At 38.1% G+C, this 18,461-nt stretch overlaps 1 protein-coding gene across 1 annotated transcript in view; it reads right to left on the bottom strand.

Moving 5' to 3' along the window:
• The window catches only part of LOC132156076 (ras-specific guanine nucleotide-releasing factor 1), a 90,896-nt gene extending 77,156 nt beyond the window's left edge, over positions 1-13,740 (bottom strand). Inside the window, exon 1 of the mRNA XM_059564913.1 lies at positions 13,117-13,740. Coding sequence (XP_059420896.1) covers positions 13,117-13,392 — 276 coding nt within the window. The 5' untranslated portion in view covers positions 13,393-13,740. The remainder of the gene's footprint in view (positions 1-13,116) is intronic.
• Positions 13,741-18,461: the final 4,721 nt, after the last annotated feature.

The following is an 18,461-nucleotide window of genomic DNA, read 5'->3' on the forward strand; positions in this document are numbered from 1 at the left end:
AGTCATGAGTGGCAACCCTGCCCGTGGTCGCCATCTGACATGGCATATCAATTGTCTAGAAATGCTAGCAGTTTATCGTGCACTGGAGCACTTTCTCCCAAACCTAAGGGGTCACCATGTGTTGGTGCGCACCGACAACACATCGGTGGTCTCTTACATCAATCACCAGGGAGGTCTGCGTTCGCGCCCCTTGTACAAGCTGGCACACCAGATCCTTGTGTGGCTCCAGAGCAAACTCCTCTCATTAAGAGCAGTATATATTCCTGGGAAACTAAATGTGGGAGCAGACATACTGTCGAGGCAGGGGCCGAGGCACGGGGAATGGAGGCTTCACCCCGAGCAGATATGGAGAGTTTTTGGCAGGGCTCAAGTAGACCTTTTTGCGACTCAAGAGACATCACAATGTCCCCTTTGGTTCTCTCTAGTTCATCCAGCTCCTCTGGGACTGGACGCTATGGTACAGACCTGGCCGAGGCTTCGTCTGCACACCTTTCCCCCTATTGCTCTGCTCCCAGGAGTTCTGGCGAGAGTACGCCGGGACGGGGTCCGTCTGTTATTAGTGGCCTCGTTCTGGCCGGGCCGAGTATGGTTCGCAGACCTGGTCTCGCTCCTCGACGGCTCTCCATGGGAGATACCGATCAGGACAGACCTACTCTCACAGGCTCAGGCCACGATAATTCACCCTCGCCCGGAGTTTTGGAAGCTGTGGTGTGGCCCCCATGTCTAAGGCACAGACCTCCAGTACGGTCCCGTATTCCCCCGTGGGACTTGGTTGTGGTGTTAGAGGTGCAGGCCCTTTCAGTGGCCCTTACTTATCTTGAATTTGCACCTGGCATGACCAAAGCGTTCATATACCCTCGAGCGGGATATGTTCCTAAGGTTCCCTCTGTCACACCACGACCTGTAGTGCTGCAGGCCTTCTGTCCTCCTCCCTTTCGGGAGCCCGACCAAGCGAAGCTAAACTGTATGTGTCCAGCTCGAGCGCTGGATGCATACGTCCACAGAGCTGCCCTGTGGAGAAAAACGGACCAATTGCTTGTATGCTGCGGTCCCCCCAAGAGGGGTTTTTCTGCTTCTAAGCAGACTATTAGTCGTTGGATAGTCGAGGCTATCAACGCCACCTATGAGTCCTCTGGACGACCCCCGCTGTCGGGAGCCAAGGCTCACTCTACTCGGGGTATGGCGGCCTCCAAGGCCTTTCTAGCAGGTGCGTCCATGCTGGACATCTGCAATGATGCGGGGTGGTCCATGCCTTCTACTTTTGCAAGATTCTATGGCTAAGACATGCCAGGCACTTCAGTCCTCTCGTCCTAAGCTGTGCTCTTCGGATACACACTAGGCAGGGGTTTGGTAGTCTGGCAACGTTGGTACTCGTTCCCCGAAGCGTTGTTTGACGCAGCTCGAGTTCCTGAAGAGGAACGTCTCTAGGTTACATATGTAACCCTAGTTCCTTGAGGGAACGAGACGCTGCGTCTCGAGGCCATACCCCCGGCACCCCTGCCGGCGCTTGCTAGTGCTCAAAGCTGAAGCCAGCTGCGCGGCTCGTGCCTTTATAGCTTCCTGGTCACTTACGTCACCCCTCCCGTGACGTCACGCTCTTCTATAAGACAGATTGGATATGATATTCAGAGTTCCCCAAAGCGTTGTTTGATGCAGCGTCTCTTTCCCTCGAGGAACTAGGGTTACATACGTAACCTAGAGACGTTTTCATAGTCATGAAAATAAGGAAAACTCTTTGAATGAGAAGGTGTGTCCAAACTTTTGGTCTGTACTGTATATATATAGTCTATAATAGAGTACCGGCACCTCTTTTGGGCCACTTAAAGCACTGGTTATGATCCTTCAGAAATCATTCTAATAGGCTGATTTCTTATTATCAGTGTTAAAAATGCTTACATTTTTTAATTGTATCTGTGCTAAAAAAAATAAAATAAAAATCAGGATTTTTTGATGTTTTTGATATGATACTGATATGATACAGATACGATACGATATGATACTTCTAAACTGAACTTTTTGACTATGAAATTTATTAACTTATTATATTACTAAGAGTAAAACGGGTAATGATACCTACTTATTATAATATCTGAAATGCATTTTATATTCAATAACTGCAACTTATTAGGTTATAATTTTGTTTACACGTGGTTAAAATATGCTTACTGTAGTGGTAACCATGGAAATCTACAAATAGTTTAACTACGGTCACTTTAGTAAAAACATTTTCGTAAGGGACTGCCAGTGGCAGGCTGTTGCATATATAAAATGCAACCTTTTAATTCTTTATTTGCACAAACTATGTAGGCTACAATTTAATTTTGTTCATTGTGAAATAACTCAAAGATTTTTTTTTTTTTTCTCCTCTTATAAGCATTATTTTGTGCTGCGGTTCCCAAAAGAATGTGTTCAGATGTGGAGGAAAATACTTCTATACTACATAATTATTCACTAACATAGGATACTTATCCAATTTAATGCATATTAAACACATTCTTTTTTGTTAAATAAATAGAATAATTGGAAAATAAAACACACCTTAGTATTAATATTTTTTAAATATAGATATATGCCAATCCCAAGTTTCTCAAATTCACTGAGAGGACCTGTGAATTTGAATTGCATGGGGCATTACAAGAAACGAATTAGCACAATTAGCAATTAGCACAAATGAATAAAAATCATGTTTAAATAAAAACAAGTCTTTGTGCAGTGAAAAGCATTTTTTTTTTTTACAGTTTTGAATGTCGCATTTCAATGAATTTTCCAGTAAAATTATCAGCAGCCAGCATCTCAGGATGGTACAACTGAACTGGAAAATCCTTTGCATATGCTAATACGACACAGTATTTCATATATAACCTCACCAAGAGCACAAGAAATAAGGAGCTGCATGATTTTTTGGACTGATTACAAAGAGTGCAAGAAGAGTTCATTGAACACAGAAAGGATCTGCTGGGTCTGAGTTGATGTGCTGAGGGAAACTTCCCTGTGCCTGAGATAGCTCCAGTTCTCCAGAGGAATACCATAAAACATGTAAACTGTGAGCATGCCACATTACATAACTGTATGCTACCTGTTACCTAGCAACTCTGTGCACTAGTGGCTATGGCTCTGTATATGCTACCCGTTTCTCTCCATTTAAGAAAGCCAGGCCTTAGCACTGAATCCCTAACAACCTCCATTTCTGTTGCGTGGCAGGCCTTCAAGACGCCTTAGCACTGCTAAATTATATCCCAGTCATTTGTCTCATCCAGTGGAGACCCACTGAAAGTGATTGAGGGTGCAAACGCACAGATCCCTATATAATACATTTGGCAAACAGTACTGAAAGAACTTATTATTCAAATAAAAGACTTGAATGGGCATATCAGTGTTGTTTCTCTCAGTTTCAACACATTTAACCATACTTCAATCAATTCTTCAGATTTCTGCAGATATTTCCGCACAATTCATGCATGAGATGTGAAAAATTCTAGAGAGTCTATTGGGTCCGTCAATTATTTATAAACCCAAGTCACAAAATAACATGAGAGATTTGAACTGACTTCAAGCAAAAATTTTATAAATACAAGCTATATAAATACATGATATCAGATTTCAAAGATCATATAAAAGACTAAATGTATTTTTCAATAGCATCAAGTTTTCTTCTACAGTGCCATAAACAACCAAACCTTCACAAAGCTTCACCGTAACAACCTTACTGATCAACTTTACTAATGTTGTACTCTGCCACAAATAGGGTTGCCAACTGTCTCGTATTAGCCTGGACGTCCCATATATTGGGCTTAATTGATGTGTCCCGTACGTGACCTTCCTTGTCCTGTTTATTCACTGCTTTATTCACTATACGCTGATCTAACCACTGACTGATACAACCGCAACAGCAGCAGTGCTGATCACAACACTTGAGAATGATCACCGACACCTGTCATCATCCAATCACAGCTCTTGTGATTTACACAGAGTAAATCACAAATTGTGAACATAAGTGTTTGAGGAAGGTTGCGGAATCTACTGCTGGCTGGTCGCTCCCATTTCACATCAAGCAGCACTCGGCATAACACAATTCCCTTCAACGTCCATGTTTTGGCAAATGCAAACAAAATGACTATTTTTCATGAGTCCAACATCTAGGCGCACAAGAAAACATGCAATCTACTTGAGACATGATCAATAAGGGCAGTGCTCTTTTACTACTGTAATGTGGTTAAATAGAGAAAAACATTTTACATAGGCCTAAGTAATGTCTAGTGTATTCTTAACCTTGAACCTTATTCTTGAAACACAAAATGACCAATTAAAAAGTTTCAAATATCAAGAGCAGCCCATATTAAATCTATAAGTTCTCTTTAATTGAAAATATGCATTAGCATATAATACTATATAGCCTAATGTATATGCATACTATACACACACACACACACACACACACACACACATGTCCCTTATTCTGTCCCTTATTATCCACGTTTGTCCTGTATTTTCCATTTCTGAATTCGTCAACCCTAGCAGCAGAGGACAAACCTGCCTTTTTTCAGATAGTTTAAAAAAAATTGTATAAAAATTAGTCAAACATACTGTAAAATGTCGTTGATGGGGCACTTATAACAGTAATGCAATGTACCAGAGAGGATATGTGGAATATATATGCCTTTTTTAAGTAAATTCTAAAAAGTGCTGTAGATTAAACTTCTCAATCACAAACGAACATGTATAACACTAATAAGCACACATTTACTTGAAGGTTAAAAAAGTTAAATAATAATAATAATAATAATAATAATATATATATATATATATATATATATATATATATATATATATATATATATATATATATGTGTGTGTGTGTGTGTGTGTGTGTGTGTGTGTGTGTGTGTACATATACTTAAAAAAAAGCCCAATTAGTAACCATTATCAGATGTTCATGGAGTGGGACCTTACGTTTTGATTATAAACATTTTATGAAGCTCAGTACCATATACTTGCTTAACCAACTAATAACTAATATAAGATCCGAACCAAAAAACAAATCTGCAAACCAACAAAAATTAAAAATTCCCAATCCTCCCATATTCGTTCATCTTGTCATGCTGATCTTTTAGACATATATCATTACATTGTTTAAAAATTCCCTCCGTTGAAATATGCTGTTTCTTTTACCTTTTTCTTTCCATGAGCAAGGTCAAGATGCTATGCCGCCTTCATTCTTTCAACTTACAGCTATCACATATATATACAGTAAGTAACATATATTGACTCATTTTTAGTATATACACATGCAGTCACTCACACACAAACACACACACACACACACACACACACACACACACACACACACACACACACACACACACACACACACACACACACACACGTACACACACACACACACACACACACACTAAACATCAGTTTTTCTATGTGTGATCAATCAAGTTTTTTTTTTTAATCACAATATGGAGAACAATGTTAAAAAAATTTGCAAAAATTGTCCACAAAACCCATTAACCCATTAACAGGATAACCCAGCTATAGCACACCAAATGTGCTTCATGCCTATAAATTAGAAAACTACAACTAGCCTATTACAAAATCAGATAATGGAGCATTAGTTGCTTGAAATAAAGAATATGACAGTCAAAAATAATTGCTGTTATCTTATAGCACAGTTTGCATAAACAAAATAAAAGATTTGTAAATAACACATTGTGAAAAAGTAGCTGAATATTGTATGTGTTCAGACAGGTCTTTTCACATTCTTTCATCAGACACATATATCCTTATTCTGCAACCTGTTACCTGTCATGTCAGCCTTTGATAAATGAAGTGAACAACAGGTTTTGGGAAAGGAAATGCCCTGTAAAGGTATAAAAGTTTACCACGATGACTGTTACAAGTCAAATTCATAATGCACACTCTCAGCAAGATGTATGCTCTATTTGTTGCATTGTTCTTAATGTTCCCACGCCTCTTTAAAGGACAGATTTTATGATGTCAGTCTTGAGCACTAATGCAAGTGCAATCTGCAAGGAGACCAAAATAGCAAGCATCAGTAAATCTACATGCACATGCTCATTCTACTGAGCTGCAAAAATGCAGCTGTTCCCAAAAGAGAGATGAGTATTTTGTTATAAATGGGCCCTGACCCCTCAGAGGTACTGAACAGAACAAATTTAGCCCAAACAGTGTTAGCATTAATGAAGGAGACACAACACATTGCTACATGCTCCCACAACACACACACACCATCCCTCTAACCACTCTTTTTCTCATGCAAATAGGAGTTACCATAGAAACCATGGGCTTAAATGCAGATATATTAAAGAATGGCAAATAAATGAATGGTAGAGCAGAGTTATTGGTATGTAAATACAATGACAATGAAAGGGAAGGTAGCGGGATGGTTTTCAATAAAACACACATTTGTGTTGAATACGCCATTAAGCAGATTGCCCAAAAGCATCTTTGTGCTGAGTAAGTTCTTTTTTTAAGATTAGAAAATAGCATCTAGCATCTATACACAAATAAATAAATAAATACATTTGATTAGAAATTCAAATGGATGTGGGGACAAGCCTGCGAATTATAATATGTGCATCCCACAGTGAATTGGGCTGAATCTTTTGTTTTTTGTTTTTTTCTAAAAAGGAAGTAAATATACACCTGCAAACCTATGCAGCACCAAACTCTAGATTAAATAGAGCGTCCCACTTTTTGCTCTTGTTTCTGTGAGTTGGCACACCTGGAGAAAGAGAAGGACTGTATAATGCTAAATATGAATATGGAACATACACTACATTAAGATAATAAAAGGTTACAAGAACCTCATTTGGTCTACAAACTTTAGGCCAGACCTAATGAAGGATCTGGGATAAACAGAAAAAAAAATAACCTTCTAGATGTAGGATTTGAACATGCTTTAATCCATGACTATGGATCTTTTTTTTTTATTTTCTTGAAAAAACTAAACTAAAAGCACAGCTCTTTATTTAACAATTGCAGCTCCAAAGTCTATGCAAGGCACTATAAAATTAAAAAAAAAATAAATGTATAAGGCATTTCTTGTTTAAGGCATTTCTCTTTCAGATCAGTTCAAAAGACTAAAAAGCAGCCCCTCGTTCAAATGATCATTGTGTGTTTTTCGCAATGTATATTTTCTTCTGTATTATGGCATGTATCTAAATGAAAAAGATTTTTGAAAAAGGAAAGAAGACCAATAAAAATAAGACCAATAACATGTAGAAAATCGGTTGCACTTTATTTTACAGTACGTGTACTAACATGTACTTATAGTGTACTTACAGTGTATTTATCTAAGAAAGTTCTGGTAATACAAGGTAACTACATGGGGTAGGGTTAGGTTTAGGGGTAGGTTCAGGGTTAGTACCTAGTTATTACATAGTTATTGTAATTACTATAATAAGTACATAGTATGTACATGAGGAACAGGACTGTAAAATAAAGTGCTACCAGAAAATCTATTTTCATAGGAAAAGATAGAAGTCTTAACTTCTAAAGGATAACCCTTTCCCTTTAAGACACTGACATTTTTTAAATTATTAAGTTAATGAAATCATTGAAATCAAATGAGAAAAAGAAGTGTGCTTATTCAAGATGCATGTAATAGTAATGCATCATATGTGACTCACTATCTGCTCCATTAAATATGTAAATAAGTGAATGTAAAACTGATGAAAACATCTAAAGTATATGGGCTGCTCTGCTCAAGGCAAGTATTAGCAGTAAAGCATTACATTTCGTTTTCGGTGAAAACACAAAGCTTGTCAGTGTAAAATGATTTATGCAAATTAGTTACACTGAATGAAGTTAACGTGTGCATGTTCTTATATAAAGGATGTAGTGTCCATGACTGTCAAACATTGAGTTGTTGATTGTTAGGTACCGTCGCTCTAACTACCCTCTGTTCTTTAGATGACAAACATGCACAGCATCAAACTCCATACCACATTCTGCTTTGTCAGCACAGTTTCACAGGACAGCTGTTCACAGGTCTTAGGCACGGGTTTAACCAAGGTAAAACATCTTCAGCTATGTCAGTTTCCATCATTGGCTAGTAGTCAAAATTCTTGATTGTAAAACAAAGAAGAACTGATGCAGCATTTCAGAGGTTTTGTTTCAGGATCACCTAATAAACTTTCCTAACTACTGTACGTTTCAGATACCCATATGGTTGCAGTGATTAAGTGGCTGTCATATCAGGTTGCTGAATTTTAAAGGTGCATTCAGTAAGTTTTTGTTTAATTTTTTCTGGATTTTATACTGACACCTATGGGTTAACACTGTTTTCGCTCCTTCTTGCACTGGATGACTTTAATAACTTTCATCCAATTACAAATCTCAGTCTTAACAACCCGGAGCTGAACACACTCAAAACAGTGGAGATGATAGTGGACTTCAGGAGAAACCCCCTGCACTCCCCCCACTTACAATCACAGACAGAAATGTGGTGGTAGCGGAGTCATTCAGATTCCTGGGAACCACCATCTCTCAGGACCTGAAGTGGAACAATCACAGTGCCCTTATTGTTAAAAAGGCCCAACACAGATTTTACTTCCTTCGCCAGCTGAGGAAGTTTAACCTGCCACAGGAGCTGCTAAAACAGTTCTACTCAGTCGTTATTGAGTCTGTCCTGTGCACTTCAATAACTGTTTGGTTTGGTTCAGCTACAAAATCAGACATGAGAAGACTACCGAGAATGGTTCGGACTGCCGAAAGGATTATTGGTGCTCCCCTGCCCACCCTTCAAGAACTGTATACATCCAGAGTGAGGAAAAGGGCTCAGAAAATCACTCTGGATCCCTGACATCCAAGTTATCCCCTTTTTGAACTTTTACCATCTGTCCGGCACTTCAGAGCCACAAATACCAGGACAGCCAGGCACAAGAACAGTTTATTGCCCCAGGCAATCTATCTCATGAACAGTTAAATGTTCCCTACTTATGCAATAAAATCGTGCAATATCCTTATATTTATTTGTTACCACCTCCATCCTAGTACATCCCTGCATCTCACTCTGTTCTATTCCATTATCATATATAGCACAACTGTTCATACAATTCATTTTTTTAAATGTATTTTATGTTATATGTTATATGTATATTCTATTTTTTTTTTGTCTGTGTTGTTGTTGTCTCTGTGTACTGGAAGCTTATGTCACTAAAACATATTCCTATTATGCGCAAGCATACTTGGCAATAAAGCTCTTTATGATTCTGATTCTGATCTATGGGTGATAAGGCTTTCTCTTTCTAAGCTCCTGTCCTTTGGAATTCTCTGCCCCTTGAACTTAGGGAATCTAAGAACATCAAGTGGTGTGCTGGCCATGGTCACCACTTGATGTTCTTCCATTTGTCCTCGCTCTGTGGAGCTGCGGGTCATCATTTCAGCACTTTCAGCACTCAACAATATTTAATATTTCCACTTGTACTGATTCTAAAGATGTTCCGATACCCTTTTTCTCTTCCCGATACCGATTCCGATACCTGGGCTCAGGGTATCGGCCGATACCGAGTACTGATCCGATACCTGGGTGTGTATCTGTATATACAGCTGTATATACTACTAGCCCTGTGTAAATTTCTAGAATTATTTTATGGTGTGCTCCAGACTTATCCCTTGATAAAACATGAACAAATACATGGTTAACTACTGTATTTATTACAGTATTTTTATTATCTGACATGAATTTGACAGTAATATTATTTAATTTCTTAAGCGAAAAAGAACTTCAAATGCAGCCAAAAATCTAACACCGCAAACTAAAAAAGGTATTTTAGTATTTTAGTTTTACAATATTAGTGTATAAAAAACTGCAACAAATAAGTCTAGGAATATAAAAAATTCTATATTAATCAGATAATCTCTTTACAACAAAACAAGTAAAAAACAAGCAACCGTCTAGGCATAATTATTATTATTAATAGAGACGTATTATTACTACATAGAGACGTAGCTAAATCTACTGTAGGCTACAACAGTAGCTTAATATATTGTCAATTTACTCGCCATGAAGATCTTTGAGTGTCTGTGTTTATGATATGACAGTTTTCTCAAATGAAACGTTAAATTCTCATGAAGTGACGGTTTATGCGTTCATGTCCTCATATAGTGACACATAGACTACAAAAACAGCATAGACTACAAAACAGCGAGCTCTCGTGCATCTGCGCCCGTCTCCCACAGAGATGTAGACTTTGCAGGAGTAATATTTAAATAGTATTTTGCAGTTTAATATTCACAGACACTAGTATATATATATTCGGCTACAGTCTGGAGCCCTGCGCTTAGACTAACACGGAAGCGAATGAACGCAGCTGCGGGGACGGAATATACTCAGCAGTCGGTAACTTACTACCGGTTTTACAGAGACGCTGGTATCATCACATTTTAAAATTTTCAGCATTTAAAATTTTTACTTGTGGCATCCCTAGTCGCCGTTTTACTGTCTGGTTGGTCCAGTCTGAAATACTGCTAAACAGCAGACATACTGCTAACCACTGATCTGTAATATAGAAGCGGCTTCACTGTCTGTTGGCAGTTTAGAACGCGATGAGCGATCCAGTCATATATAGATCAGTGCTGCTAACGCGTTTTCATTTCTTCTTCGCTGCTCTAAACAGGGGTTGCTTGTGGCATTACAGCACATCGTCCTGTGTTTGCAATGCATTCTGAGCAGCGAAGAAGAACCGTGCAGCGGTTAGGCAAAGCTAGCGTTCATAACTAGGTCTTGAAAATGGTATCGGATCGGTATATGGGTTCATGTACTCGCCGATGCCGATGCCAGAATTTGTTGTGGTATCGGAGATATTTCCGATACTAGTATCGGAATCGGAACAACTCTAACTGATTCATTTAGGGCTGTCCGGTGGATCATGCACATTCTTATCACCATGAGTTTTTAGTTTATAAAAAACACAAAAATGATCATTATTACAACACAGTACTATTATTGTTATTATTAGCAACCAGGTCCAGTAGAGTTCAACAGTTTTGTTCCGGAAGTAAAAAAACAACAACAAACAAAAACACATACATTTTCCTTATAGGGGAACTGATTTAATGATAACTTATAAGCCGTGATTCCCATTCACCTACATTATAAGACTGACAGACTGCAACGGTTTGAGTAAAAATCTTGTGTTCTAGTTTGTGTTCTACTGAAGAAACAAAGTCACCTAGGCCTACATCTTGGATAAGCAGATATTTGTAAGCAGATAAACAGATAAACATCAAATTTTCATTTTGGGGTTAACTATCCCTTTAAGGCTTTTAATAAAGTCTTTAAAAAAATTCTTACGAGACAAATATTTCCTTAACCAAGGCTGCAAAAATCACTTCTGTATGCATGACACTTTTAGTCATGCGATCTTAACATGGTTTCCTCCATTAGACCACCCGATCCATTTAGAATATAGCAGCTTTTCTCAAATCCACCTTATTTTATGGCTCGGCCATCTGTAAATTTTATGGGTCTGGCTTCCGGGAATCATCTGTTTGCAGATATTTTTGCTACTTGAATTTGCAAACTAGTTTGCCATACCATGTTATTTTAATGTATTATCTTAATTATGAACACACTGTTTTGTTGTGTAAACAGTTTTACCATTTACTGCACTTTGTTAATCTCGTTAGCCTATTTCCCTTAATCGGTTAATGAAACGGAAGTCTCGCACATTCACACAAAACGACTTACTTCCAAGTTGAATAACAAGGTGGATAACCTTTTTATCATATTTGTCAGACATCTCTAACACATTTGAAGTAGACTAAAAAAACTGAGTGCACTTTTCATTTACGTCATCTACATTTTTTGTATAGGAGCAAAAAACTATTTTCCTGCAAATAATAATAATAATAATAATAATATCTCTGAACTCAACCAAGGTTGGCACAGACCACTTTGTTATAGCCTAACTATGTTATGTGGCAAAAAAAATAAAAAAAATAAATAAAAGGAAATTCCACAAACTAATTTAAAATATGTAGGGGAAAAAAGATAATTTGAAATATTTGAAGGAGTCACAAGGTTTAGCCTAATCAGCAGCATCTCTGTTGGATCACAATAACCCGAAGAAAGATCATTCAATGCGGAACACCACGTTTTCAGGCGCCCAAACAATGTCTTGTGAACATAAAGTTCAATTTTGGTAACGTTTTGTTATTAAACACGTTGTGAAGATGCAGTTGCCAAGGTAAGATGCTATTAATATCAGCGCGGGAATTAAATCAATACGTCAAACAGACTGCGATTCTACGCCAGTTTTCCGCATGATGGCGACTCTGAGGTTTATAAAAGTGCTTCCTTCTCTAGCGTCATTTTCTCTCTTGTGTAAAGCAGAGAGCGGAACAGTCGAAACTTACATGTCTCTTGAGGAGAAACGCTGATAAATAACAACCTTTTTCCTGGAAAGCCAAACGGATATCAAACGATGAAAGACACTGAATTTAACTACCGCTAGCGGTATGTTGTTATATATTCTGACTGACAAAGAGAGATACTAGGCATAATGTTAGGGACTCACAGTCACCATTGGCTTTCATTGTATCTTGTTTCCAGCAATGAAAGCGAACGGTGACTGAAGCTGTCTTTCTTTCTGAGTTCCAAGTAAGTTATACAGGTTTGAAACAACATGAGGTTGAGGACATAAAGACAGCATTTTGACTGTATGGATGAACTAGACCTTTAATGACAAAGAACATAATCACATAGCTAATATTTGTGAATAATGTATAATTTAAGTAACTACAAGCAATCTCTCTGTCAGTGTGCATAATGTCATCTCACAGAAAATATGCAGAAATGACAGATAAACCCTATTAAACAAACAAACAAACAAACGAAATATGAGGTGCAAACATCCCCAAGCACTGAGCAAAGCAGCAGATGCTGCCTAGTGGTAAAATTGTTGGTTGTCTCGAGCGCATGCTCGTCATCTTTACGCATAAAACAAACCCCCAGTCGCTGCTGGCTGGAAACAAAATGACCATTTTGAGTTGCCTTACCCCTGAAGTAACTCTATTCTAATGCTCTGTATTAGTATTACAGAAGTATATGAAGCAAAGTTGACATTCCGTTTGTTTTTATACCTGTTTTTCTAAGCACTCCTTGGCAGACACCGAAGGTTTGGGAGAGGACGACCTGTCACACACGCATCCCTCCAACAGGTATAATCCCGAGGGTCGCGAGCTGGACTCGCTCTCAAAATAAAAAAGCATATTTTGCAACAGAGCAAACCACTTGGTATGCCATTTTGTGTTTTCGGAGCTCTTTTTGCTTAAGCTGCCTCGCCTCGTGCCATCTTTCTTTGCCAAAAGACCAAGGTAGGTGACATGACCATCATTAAGTCGAATTCCCTTCTGCATTTTTGTGAAGAAGATGCTGGTTTGGGGGGGAAAGGCTTGTTTTGGTCCTTACATCTTCTTAGCGCGAGATCCCCGAGCAGACGGGCACTTTCTGGATTAGAAACGAAGCCTGGCACGTTCTGCCCATCCACTGCAATCACCGCTTTGGCATGAAGTAGGGACGAAGCGCAGAGAAAAATGAAGAATGCCAAAATCTACCATCGTAATGTTGTCGAATGCGTGCCAGCTTTGAAAAAAGATGCAGAAATGCCACCCGTTACCTCTTCTGTGGCGCAGTGAGAGGGGAGAATTAGGTGTATGCGAGTGGTGGTTTGTCGCGTTCTCACGTGAAATTCTCTATAAACCAGTGTGCGCGCTCACTGCTGAATGAGGCAGTGGCGTCACGTGATCGGGCTTCAGCACCTCGGACAGAGAGACAAACGTACTTTTACAGTCACTTGAGTTCTTTTTAGACACTGATGACAGATTGCTCCGTGCGAGGAAAACCCCTTTTGAACCTGTATTGCATTTTATTTTCATCATTTATAGCCTACTACATGTCATGTTTGCACTAAACGTAACTCATAAATTGGCACATATACCACAAACGTTCAAACCTGCATAGAGGCGGCATTATATATCTTATTTAAAATTGCAAGAAATGGTAATGGCATAAATAATGCTACGAAAAGCAATGTTATGAGAGGCTGTGCTAAATTGCGAGAATTTTTTTATACACTAAAAAAACCCAGATTTTTAAAAACCCCAAAATTATTAAAACGTCATTTAAATAAGCAAAAAGTGACATCCTTTGAAAAGTCCCTCAAAAAAGTTACTATTCTACTAAATGTATTGCTAACAGGTGTTTCACGTCTAACTAGCCTATTACTAAACTGACTAATCAGAAGTAACACCAGCACTCTTCTATTTATTGAAACTATAAATATAGATACAGGGAATGAATGAAAATATAAAATTATATATATATATATATATATATATATATATATATATATATATATATATATATATATATATATATATATATATATATATATATATACAGTATATTATCTACATATGTTTAAATGGAAAGTTTAAACTAAAAATTTAAATTCTGTCATCATTTACTCATCCATATGGATATGCTATGGATATGGATAAGTTAATGGCTACCGTCAACTGTTTGATTACAAACATTCCAAAATACCGTCTTTTGTGCTCAAAAGAAGAAATAATCTCATACAGGTTTGGAACAACTTGAGTGTGAGTAAATGAGGACAGAATTTTCAATTTTGTGAACTATCCTTATAAGGCTCCACTGATGCTGCATTTTCAGAGAAGCAACACAGCATCACAGCTGCCTTCGCTGCTATGGTCTGAGGTGGGTCAGAGCTGGTTATGTTAATATATACAAATTTGTTTAACTTAACTATATTGTAAAATACCTCATGATTATCATGCTCCTCTAATCAAGCGTCTTTTTCAGAAGGAAGGCTTACGCTTCAACAAAATCAATTGAAACTGCTTTCAAAAGCATTATTGCCATTGGCATTTTCATTTAAGCTCACTAAACATTCTTATTACACGTTCAGAGGTTTTATTGTTTTATTGCTCCTTAGCTCTAATTTATTTCATGGCTTGTCCGACCAATGCTTTTATCTGTAATCAATTGTGTGAATGATCACTAGTGGTCAATTGACAGTAAATCATGCAGGGCTTTGCATTTGCTCAGTTAATCAAAGAAGCATTAACTTTGAGTGGTACACCTCCTGCCGCCCTGCAGGAAAGCTTGTTTTGCATCTCTCAGGGTTGTTGCACTTTCAGTGCTCCCTGCGAAGGTTTCTAAGAAAAACATTTGTCTTTGAAGATTCATGTAAAATAGTAATTTAGTATTAAACAGTTTATGTAAGGGCTTAAACCAGCACTTAGTGTCCACACTCAAACCTCACAATAGATAACGGATGTAATAAGCCATTTGTCCTCAAACGTAGCAGCTCCTCGAACATCTCTATCCTTTCCTCTTCTTTATCTCCTGTGATTGTTGACACCGTGCCTGTGATTCACCATAAGCAGAAAAAAAAGTTACCAAGGACATGCTCGTAATGTTTCCATTCAGTCCTTTTCCTATAGAGATATGACTCCTGACTTCCTTATATATTAAAGGTGATATCAGCGATTACAACGAATACCACGCATAATATGGCTCTGCCTGACAGATCACTGAAACAGGTGAGAGAATAACTTTTGTAAACTTTCATGGTTTGGTGTTTTGGAAAGAGGGTGTATGGTGTCTGAAGTCTCAACCAATCTATTTTCTAAATGCATCTTATTGATGTTATTGTGAGCAATGTATAACTCTATTCTCTAGTCCAGTCATTTCATCTGCTTAAACCTGATCCTTTCTTAACATTTGCTTCCATTGTCCAATCAATAATTAATGTACAGAACCAAGTCTCTTTGCTTATTTTTTAATTTTTTCACTTGCTCCACGGATGACATATTTTTGCATCAACCTGGTTCCCTCAATAAAACCTCAGAAAATAAGTTCTGTGAGCAGCAACCATATATGATACTTATATGTTTTATTCAAAATGATAATCATCACAAATGAACACAACTTTTATGAATATATATATATTTATGAAATTTATGAAGTGTAAATTTAATTGTCAGAAGTAAAAATGAAGCTATAAAGCTATAAATGAAGTACACCAAGGTCACATGACTTCAATGTCACCATCACTAAACTTCCAACAACTCCAACAACGTGAAACTAACTTGTGCTTGTGACCTTATTTTAGGCATAATATATAAATATATATAAATGAACCTTCAGAAAACCTACTGATTTTGGCACTGTCAGGCTCTGGACATAGGATTTCCCTCCTCCGTTATAAATAATGGGTCCTCCAGACGAGCTTGTGGATGGCTCCTCAGATAAGCCAACATAGACGGCAGAGGACAAAAAGCAGAGTTAGTTTCAGAAATGTACACAACAGATCCTTCTCTGTTCCTGTCAGTTTTTGAGTGCTTTAGCAATATAGTGAAGTGGTGAGAAAAAAATTGAAACGTCTGATATTGTGAGGTCATGTGACGGATTGAAGGAATTTGTGCGTGTTGAAAACTTGCCACCTCTAAGAAAGCCATAGAAAGCCTTAAGCAAAACAGATTCTAACATTATGTCAGAATAGGTCCCAAAGCATCCCTCTCTCAAACGTGATATTAACTTTTTCAGAAGCGGAAGTGTGAGAGGGAGACGTTGATCATTGCATTTAGGTTTCTCTTTTTTAAGCCCATTAAGCAGGAGACAAATTGATGAATTTCCGAGCAAGCTGATAGTCGATGGATCCAGGCAGCGCAGGTGGAATTGGATGCAGGTGATCATACTTTTGATGGATGAAGGCTGCATTTTACGGGACTCAAAACAGTGGACTATAAATGCACTAACAAATGATACATATTTATATATGTATACAGAGAAAGTGGCACAGAAAGAACTAAAATGAGACCATTCAGTGTCGTACATTTTTAATGTTGATATTGCTAGACCACTGTGCATGTACTTGGCTGCTGAATGTAAATAAGATTGAAGGGTCAGGTCTAATCTATTACGGTTTGGCTGAAAGGAGGGCAAACCAAGCTGGCTGACGCTGAACCTGGACACAGGAGGTGGAATTTCTGAAATTCAAATCGAGAAATTTGATTGTTTAAGCCTGGAATGTGAGCAGCTCGAAAAATGAAGTTATCCATAACAGATAACCAAGTAAGGCGCCTGACGAATCGGTTGATAAACGGAACTGATGAGCGACCTTTGTTAATAATATTAACGGTTGACTCATTGTCACAAAAAAACAAAATTTGTTTTCTAGACCATTGTTTGCTCCACAGAATACCAGCTATCACTATGGGATATAATTCCAACAGAGCGGTGGACATGTTATTATCAGGCACAGATAGCAGCTCCTTTGGCCATTTACTAGCAAACCACTGACCATTAAACCCCCCCCCCCCCCCAAAACCGAAAGAAGGCACAGCATCTGTATACAAATTAAGGGCTGCAGAAGACTCCAGATCATCATAGTGAAAAAAGGAAATGCCATTCCAATTTTCAAGGAGAAAAGCCCAGAACTTGAGATCTGATCTGCAGCCTGGATCTAAGGTAACTATGTCCTTAAGATATTTAACTGATTTGGATAGATCGAGGAGTCTGGCAATAAAAGACCTTCCTTGGGGAATTACATGCATCGCGAAATTCAGATGGCCTAGTAGAGAGAGCAAATCTCTTTTTGAAAAAGATATGGACATCTGAGCATTTCTCATGATTTCTCTGATGCGATTTAATTTCTCAAGGGGCAACGAGGCTTGCATTAGATTGGAATCTAATGTAATGCCTAAAAACTCGATAACTTTAAGAGGACCTAAAGTTTTTTCCTCAGAAAGGGGAACACCTAAATCAGAGAAAGTGTGTTTTAAAACCGAAATTCATCTTTCTGGCTTTGCATTTTTATAATCCACTAGCAGAAAATCGTCTAAAAGATGGAGCACGTATGGTAATTTGTAGTTAATAGGGAGAATCCAACATAGCGCCTCTGATAGTGTATCAAATATTTTTGGACTACAGCGATAGCCGAAAGTGAGCCTGACTGAAAAATATAATTTTTTCCTCCATTTGATGCCAAATAAATGCCACTGCGATGGATGTAAAGGCATAACTTTAAAGGCGTCTGAAATATCTGCCTTTGCAAGCCATGCACCCCTACCTGCAATTTTTATGAACTTAATTGCATCGTCAATAGTTGCGTAAAACAGAGAATACGGAGCTAGTTGAATAAGACTGTTGATACTTTGAGCGGCGCCATTATTACTGTTGGGGGCGCTGTGAGAAGAAAAGAGTAGTGGGTAAAAAGGAAAAAGAAGAAGCAGAGTTAACACGTTTTGTTCATGTTAAAACTTTCCGCCCCAGAATCTGTCACAGAAAACAAAAGAGAAAATCAACCAGGGCAAATAAATCTACCAGAAAAGAAAAGCTGTCATTGTTATTGTCCAAGGGGGCAACACATCCTTACCATATACCCCCACCAATGGCT

This window comes from Carassius carassius, chromosome 13 (genome assembly GCF_963082965.1).
Source record: "Carassius carassius chromosome 13, fCarCar2.1, whole genome shotgun sequence".
Taxonomy (NCBI): domain Eukaryota; kingdom Metazoa; phylum Chordata; class Actinopteri; order Cypriniformes; family Cyprinidae; genus Carassius; species Carassius carassius.